Raw genomic sequence first — 7,966 nt, 5'->3', positions numbered from 1 at the left:
AAAAGCACTGCCACTTGCAGAAACGACTTTTAATCCAGGTTGTTTTGAAATAATCGGCAAAGCGTTTCAGCTCTGGAACTGCCCGCCACAAGCTATCGGCACGCTCTTGAATTGACATAAACTCGGTGGCATTCTAGCGTAGTGCATTTCGTAGATCTGTCGATAGACGAGGTACTTCAAACGATTGGAGAGGCTTGAAACACGCTTTTTCACGTTTTTGACGACACGGAAGAAGCACATTAAATATTGTAGTTCTGGTTTAGGGTTTGTTCAACATCATTTAGTTGGGCGTCTTCAGCGTCTCCCATGCAGTAACGAACCACAAGCAGACGTCCTACGACCACCTTGCAGATCTCCATCAGGCTTCGAAGAACGTGAGAGTACTGGACGACTGTTCTTTGCGAAGTTGAAAAGAATGCCATCGGGTGAAAGTGCCGAGCAGCGTCAGAGTAACCGCAAACAATGAGTGGATATCCACACGCCACAAGCTTAAACGTCGCGTCTATATGAAAGCCAAAGGCACTGCTCCGGTCGATAGCGTGATGTTATCGACCAGCTCATTGCGGATGCGAGCGGGCTTTACGTCCTTTGCCACTAGCCCACGGATAGCCGCCTTTATCGCAAGAGAGAGTTGCGGACGCAGGTCAGGAGCGCTGACGGCAAAGTGGTCATCGTGCTGATAAAGATGGATCTGCTTCGTTCTCTCGCAGGTCAAGGTTTTCAGCTTAAACTTGCACCAGATAAGTGCGCTCAAGCAGGGCTCGGACTTGCAGCAGTAGATACGGTAGCGCATATGATGCTGATCGATGTTGCTACTACACACAGTACAGTGTTTGGGCTGACTTGCAAGCACACCCATAGGCGGCAGGGCGTCCAGCTTTCGCTTGGTGCGCGACTCCCACGTAGACTGTCTGTAAAGCGCCAATTTTAGGGGGATAACATGGTGGTGATCTTAACTTGGCTTTTATTTCTGGTTTCTAAAACTGAGCTTGAGACGCTGAACCTGCACGAGGCCTCAGTGCCATTAAAACATACGAACGATTGGCTTTTTTTTCCTAGGGGTGAGTTTACAATCAAAACCACAAGACTTTAGGACAAATCTCGTGCTGATTGGTCAAACGTTAGTTGGGCAGTGGATACATCAGCATCACGATACATAATTAAGTCTTTTTGGTTCAAAAATAAAGCTCCCCTCGTGTGTTGCTGCTACGAAAGTGCCGCTATATCTTCTCGACCCAGCTTTGTGTCTGTTCTTCGACCCCCCCCCAATTTATTGGAATAAGATATTCTGATTCGGGAGAATCACGAAGGGAATTTTTTAGAAGAACACACAGTACTTGTGAAACAAAAACATTTTCAACTATTTCTAATTCATCAATTACATGACTGCTGTAAACGATGAAGCATGGGACGAGTGGGAAGACGACGACGCCGTGTCGTCCCCACCACCCCCTGGTCATTCTACACCTCAAACCCACGAAGCCAAGACGCAGGCACATCTAATCACGTCGAATTCACCTTCATCTGATGCCGGAGAATGGGGTTTTGACGTGTCCGAACTCGAGCAGGAGATGTTGATTCTTCCGGCCACGTACGCGACGCCCATCTGCGCGCCAGACGCTGCCAAGAGCAGCGAAGAAAAGCTCCTATCAATGCTTGAAGGTCTGCCTTCGACCTTACAATCAGGTGGTGAGCGAATGCGAACGCTCCAGACGCTAGCACTGGTCGCACGGCTGCACGTCGTAGCCGCCCGCGATAGCTTTGCACAGCTGCACAACGATGCCCAGACGCCTCACGAAGAGCTGGAGACAATTAAACAAGAGCTCCATCAATTGTCTGGAGAATGGGGACACAAAAAGCTGCTGGAAACGACGCTGACGGCCTCGGAGCGCCAACAACTCGAAGAGATGACGGAGCTACTGCACCACGCCTTAAGCGCTGAAAACGAGGACCTGACGCTGTTCCAGGAGGTCATCGAACAGCTCTTTGAAGGCCTCAAGGACAACAAATTGGTGTTATCTACCAACTGGCTTCAGGAGGAGAGTGCACGTGAGGAGTCGGGGTCTGACAGCTACTTGAACCAGGTCCTGGCCATCATCAGTGACGAACCGGGCAATAAGAGCCGGATGCCGACACTATCGGAGGCCGAAATCTTTCAGGACGCAAAAGATATTGGACGCGATGAGCTGCTGATCAATGGAGAACGCGTAGAAGGCACGAGAGGATACGACGCGGTGGTGGACGCATTGCAGCATGAGTTGGAGCTGGTACTGGCGCGTCAGGTTGGGAAAACGCCAGAGCAGACGCCCATGGCTGTGAGCAATGCCTTACAGTCAGTCGCAATGACAGTGCTGCATGCAAGCAACCGAACGGAGTCCGGCGGTTGCTCCTACGAACTTCTGAGTAAGCTACTGAGTAACCACGACATGGATCGCGTGTTACTACGCCCGGCGTCGGCGCGTGCTTCTCCGCTTCAAGTTAAGATGGATGTAGGTCCGTATCTGGAGGCTGTACCGGGCTCCAAAGAACCAACGTGGGCGTTCGGGCTACGCGTCAAACTCGCAGCAGTGACGTGGTATCTTGTATGCGACGCTGAAGACCCGACGAATGAGCTGTATGAGGTGGAAACCACGTTCGACAACCGACTCGCCTTCCCCGTCGGACTTACACCGTTCCACCCACTCGATACGATGCGTAAAGACCGCGGTGATGTTGCCGTCCGCTTAGTGACAAGTACACAAGAGTAATAGATCAAAAGAGAAGACGGTAGATAAACGCACTCGGCAAAACACTCGATTACTTTTAAGGTCAAAATCCGCGAGGGTTAAGCTATCCACATGTCGTTCTGTTCACAAAGCGCAGTCGCCCTCTATCGGTGCGCATTCACTCCATCTACAAGATGCACACCCCGTCGCCGTTGGGCGTGATCATGACGATACTGGAGTAGCGCGTGCCCAACGGGTCGTTGTACACGCTGTCTTCTGATGGGCGTACGCCGTCCGCCGTGGTGGCAGAGCTGCGAGAGCCGTCGGGGCCTGTACCCTCCGTCTCGTGGTTCTGCTTCTTCACGTACGCGAAGATGGCGACAACGGCCGCGCAACCGGCCGCGGCGACCACCGCCAACAAGGCCGATGTGCCTGTGTCGCTCTTACCGGACACGTCTTCCGCGCGCTTGGCTTGAGCTTCCTGGCTCGTTAGACTGCCGCTCCCAAACGTTGATTCCGCAGCCGGCGGGGCGGGCGTAGCCGCCGGTGCAGCCGGAGCGGGGGCCGCAGTAGCAGGAGCAGGTTCAGGACGTAGCGTCGTCTTGTTAGGCTCGGGAGTAGACACATCGCCCACTTCTGGACCTTCCATGGATCCCGACATAGACGTCGAACCTTCTGCAGTAGAAGCCGAGTCGTCAGGAATACCGACCTCCTCCGAGCCAGAACCCGAGTCAGAGGCACTGTCGTCGGCATTAGAGGAAGAAGAAGTAAAAGGTTGCTTAGTTTTGGTAGGCTTCTTAGTCGAAGGCTTCTTGGTCACGTCCGCTACGTCGGTCGACGAGGACGATGAATTCGAAGACTTGGGGACAAACACCGAGTCATCACTACTGTCAGACTCGTCGCCGGCTGACGTGTTCTTCTTGTTCTTAGAGTTGGGCTTGCTAGAGTCCGAGTCGGTCTGGTCCGCGCTGGTCTCGGTCTTTGAGTCGGACGAGTCCTTAGCCGTCAGAGTCACAATGTGTGGGGTCGATGGGGTCTTCTCGTCCTCCTTCTGCGACGACGGACTCTGCTGCGTTGTGGTCTTGGTAGTGCCAGTCTTAGTAGTGCCAGTCTTCGTGAACGCAGTCGTGGGAGGTGCAGTGGTAGGACGTGCAGTTCTGGCTGGAGGACTCGTCGCAGACGGAAGTCCCGCCGTCACGAGCGTCGTACTGCCCACCGTCTGGGTGACCGCGTCCGTGGCCAAGGTCGCTGTAGGGGTAACCACATTCGTTGCCGTCTTGGCCACAGTCTGCACTACGGGTGCCACCGTATTGGCCGTGTTGGTCACGGTATTCACCGTCGAGTCGACCGTGTTGGTCACGGTATTCACCGTCGAGTCGGCCGTGTCGGCCACCGTGTTAGGTATCTTTTTAACAGCCGGGGTCACCGTCTTCACGACGTTGGACGCAGTATTCACTGCATAACTGGCTGTGTCGGCCACAGTGTTAATGACCTTGTTGACGACTGGGGTCACCGTCTTAAGTGTGTCGGTCACGGTATTCACCGTCGAGTCGGCCGTGTCGGCCACCGTGTTAGGTATCTTTTTAGCAGCCGGGGACACCGTCTTCACGACGTTGGACGCAGTATTCACTGCATAACTGGCTGTGTCGGCCACAGTGTTAATGACCTTGTTGACGACTGGGGTCACCGTCTTAAGTGTGTCGGTCACGGTATTCACCGTCGAGTCGGCCGTGTCGGCCACCGTGTTAGGTATCTTTTTAACAGCCGGGGTCACCGTCTTCACGACGTTCGACGCAGTATTCACTGCATAACTGGCTGTGTCGGCCACAGTGTTAATGACCTTGTTGACGACTGGGGTCAATGTGTTGGTCACGGTATTTACCGTCGAGTCGACCGTGTTGGCCACAGTGTTAGGTATCTTTTTAACAGCCCGGGTCACCGTCTTCACGAACGTTGGAACGCAGTATTCACTACATAAACTGGCGGTGTCGGCCCACAGTGTTGGTGACCTGTTGACGACTGGGTCACCGTCTTTATGTGTTGTCACGTATTCACGTCGAGTCGCGGTGTTGACCACCGTTTAGTTATTTTTAACAACGGGTTCCCCCTTTTTCCGGAGTGTGGGGGGCACTTTTTTCCCAAGACCAAAAGGGGGTTTTTTTTGGCGCCCCACACATTGTGGGGGGAAACTCTTTTGGGGAGGGAAGGGGGGTTCCACCTCTTCTAAGAGGGTTTGGGTCCCGCGCTTTTTTCACCCCTGGGATTTCGACCCTTTTGGGCCCCACAGTTTAGAGATATTCTTTAAAACAAGCGGGGTTCCGGTTTTTCCCGGTCTTCACGACGTTGGACGCAGTATTCACTGCATAACTGGTTGTGTCGGCCACAGTGTTGGTGACCTTGTTGACGACTGGGGTCAATGTGTCGGTCACGGTATTCACCGTCGAGTCGGCCGTGTCGGCCACCGTGTTAGGTATCTTTTTAACAGCCGGGGTCACCGTCTTCACGACGTTGGACGCAGTATTCACTGCATAACTGGTTGTGTCGGCCACAGTGTTGGTGACCTTGTTGACGACTGGGGTCACCGTCTTTAGTGTGTCGGTCACGGTATTCACCGTCGAGTCGGCCGTGTCGGCCACCGTGTTGGTCACCTTGTTCACAGCAGGAGCCAGTGTCTTAACAACGTTAGACGCAGTGTTAGTCACCGTTTTCACCGTTGATCCCGCAGTGTTAGCAATAGTATCAATGACGGGAGCCACCGTCTTAGCGACATTCGACGTGGTGTTGGCCAATGTTTTGACCGTAGAGCCGGCCGTGTTGACCACCTTGTGCACAACAGGGGCCACTGTGTCCACCACATCATCCACGGTATTCGTGACTCCATTTACCGTCGAGCCAACAGTCTGCGTGACGCCATTAACTGTCGATCCGACCGTCTTCTTGACGCCATTGACTGTCGACCCAGCAGTCTGCGTAACATCGTCTAGCGCCGACTCGGCCGTGTCAATCACATCGTCCAGCTCAGAACCGACGGTGTATACCACATCGTCCAAGGTAGAGCCCACAGTATTCGTAACGTCATCCAAAGTAGAACCCACGGTATCCGTCGCGTCGTCCAAGGTAGAGCCCACTGTCTGTGTAACATCGTCCAAGGTAGAACCCACCGTTTGAGTCACATCGTCGAGAGTAAAACCCAACTGGTCCGCCACGCTGTCGAGCGTAGAGCCCGCAGTGTCCACCGTAAAGTCCACCGTCTGCGTTACCCCATCGAGCGTCGATCCGGCCGTCTGGACCACGTCATCCACCGTCGACGCCGCCGTCTTAGTCACGTCGCCCACAGTCGACGTCGCTGTCTTCGTCACGCTGTCCACAGTCGAAGGCGCCGTCTGGGCCACGTCGTCCACTGTGGACGCCGCTGTCTGAGCCACATCGCCCACTGTCGAAGTGGCTGAGTTCACGACTGAGCCGGTCGTTTTGGTCACGCCGTTCACGGTCGTGCCGACCGTGCTCGTTACGTCCTGTACCGTCGACGCGGTCGTGTCTGTCACCTGATCCACGACGTCTGTGGCCGAGTCCACCGTGCCAGTCACAGTGTTCGACAGCAATGAGCCAAGTCCGAGCGACGGGCTGTTAAAGCTGGTGCTCGGCGCGGTCGTAGCGGGAGCTGTAGTGGTCTGTTCCTGCTGCTGCTGCTGCTGCTGCTGTTGCTGCTCCTGCTGCACTGTTTCAATCCCCACAACGCCGTCGAGACTACCGCTGCCACTCGCGCTGCTCTCCTGTGCGTGCACCGCCGCCATCACAAGGCAGGCCGCCGTGATCACGCGAACCAATACACGACGCATCGTTTCAATGTGTCAATGCTAAGACCCGAACGCAAAACGCTTCCAAGTCCGATCACTGGATCCTCGTCGCGATCAGACAAGAGCGCGCGCAGAGAGCGAAAGGAATCGAGTGCGTGGGTGGGCGAGTACTTGCGGTTGCGAGGCCGAAGTGGAAATGGGCCCATGGGACGTAACAGCCAGATAGTCAGACCGGTGGGCGTCTGTCTTGTCGTTCTACCCACACAAGTGGGACCAAAATGGGTCAATATGTGGTGCACACAATTTCGTTATTAGTGAAATCAAGCTTTAGTTTTCGATTTTGAAATCGAAAGACACAATTTATGGTCATGAATTGTGCTAGTTCCACTGTTGACTAAAAAACGGCCACCTTTTGGTGCCCAGCATTGCATAATCCACGGTGCTGGCCAGCGTTGCATACAGCTTGGTCTCCAATCAACCAAGCCAACGCGTCGATCATCTGCGTTAGGACATCGAACAGCGTTCGCCTCAAGTCGGTGGCGCGCGGCATTTTCTCAACGTTAGTGGTCCATAGTGATCAGGCTAGGTAACCTAAAAACTGTGTGTCAAACTGATATCTGGGGCACTACCGGTAGTTCACTCCAGCTGGCTTTGCAGCAGTGACCGTGACGTTACAGCACTTTCCAGGCTTGAGTGTTTTGTTTCACAGCTTGACACGCCGCCACACCGGAGATCGCCATTATCGAAGATGCATGGTCTCCTATCTGTAAAACTTGATGCCTATTTGCCAAGCAGTGACCTCCTCTCGGTCGCCATTAGAGAGCAGCCACCTGATCTCGGATGTGTGGCCACTTTGCCCAGCTCCGCTGATCCTGCAAGAGTCTGACGACGACGTGAGCTTACGCCACAGTCGCCAATTGTAGCACAAAAATTATTGCTGAATTCAAAATTCATTTCTTCGAGTAGTTTTTTTAAAGTTTTTATAAAAAGTGAAATACGAAGTAAAAAACACAAAACCAAGAAAAATTAAATCGAGCAACAAGATTTTGACTGGCTAATTCTACTAGTAGTAATAATGCCCGCATTTGTATTTTGTTGATTAAAATCGTTTTTTTGTACTTTGCTTTATAACAACTAAAGCCTCTAATATTGGTTAATTTCTAAAAAGTAAAAGTAAATCACTAATATTGGTTTAAATTCCTATTAAGCCATCTCAAAAACAGGGGAGTCGCAGTTAGTTTTTGTTGCCGCAGCAAGTCAATAAAATTATCGGCGCTCCTTTGGATGACATATTCTTAAACGATTAGAATCAAAAGTCGCGCAAGTCGGGCAGCAGCAGCTACATTTTTTTCTCAGTGATCTGCAAGGAGAACAGTCGCAGATCCACTCGCATATATTAATGACGCCGTGTAAGTGGAAGGCATGCAGTCGCGTTGCGAAGGTTACCACTGATGAATAGGCATT

The 7,966-nt window shown here is 52.8% G+C and overlaps 2 protein-coding genes across 2 annotated transcripts; one reads left to right on the top strand and one right to left on the bottom strand.

The window, feature by feature from the left end:
- Positions 1-1,372: 1,372 nt before the first annotated feature.
- PITG_04105 (uncharacterized protein) lies at positions 1,373-2,596 on the top strand (the record flags this gene model as incomplete). Its single annotated transcript, XM_002905768.1, has 2 exons — positions 1,373-2,403; positions 2,508-2,596. The coding sequence occupies 2 exons, from the start codon at positions 1,383-1,385 to the stop codon at positions 2,594-2,596; spliced, it is 1,110 nt and encodes a 369-aa protein (XP_002905814.1).
- A 196-nt stretch (positions 2,597-2,792) lies between these two features.
- PITG_04104 (uncharacterized protein) lies at positions 2,793-6,678 on the bottom strand (the record flags this gene model as incomplete). The annotated part of the gene is made up of 4 exons (XM_002905767.1): positions 2,793-4,647; positions 5,144-5,377; positions 5,417-5,836; positions 5,867-6,678. 4 exons carry the CDS (start codon positions 6,497-6,499, stop codon positions 2,893-2,895), a joined length of 3,042 nt encoding a protein of 1,013 aa, XP_002905813.1.
- Positions 6,679-7,966: the final 1,288 nt, after the last annotated feature.

Source organism: Phytophthora infestans, genomic scaffold, assembly GCF_000142945.1.
Source record: "Phytophthora infestans T30-4 supercont1.5 genomic scaffold, whole genome shotgun sequence".
Classification (NCBI taxonomy): domain Eukaryota; phylum Oomycota; class Peronosporomycetes; order Peronosporales; family Peronosporaceae; genus Phytophthora; species Phytophthora infestans.
The sequence above is the reverse complement of the archived record's forward strand: the minus strand, read 5'-3'. Positions and strand labels throughout refer to the sequence as shown.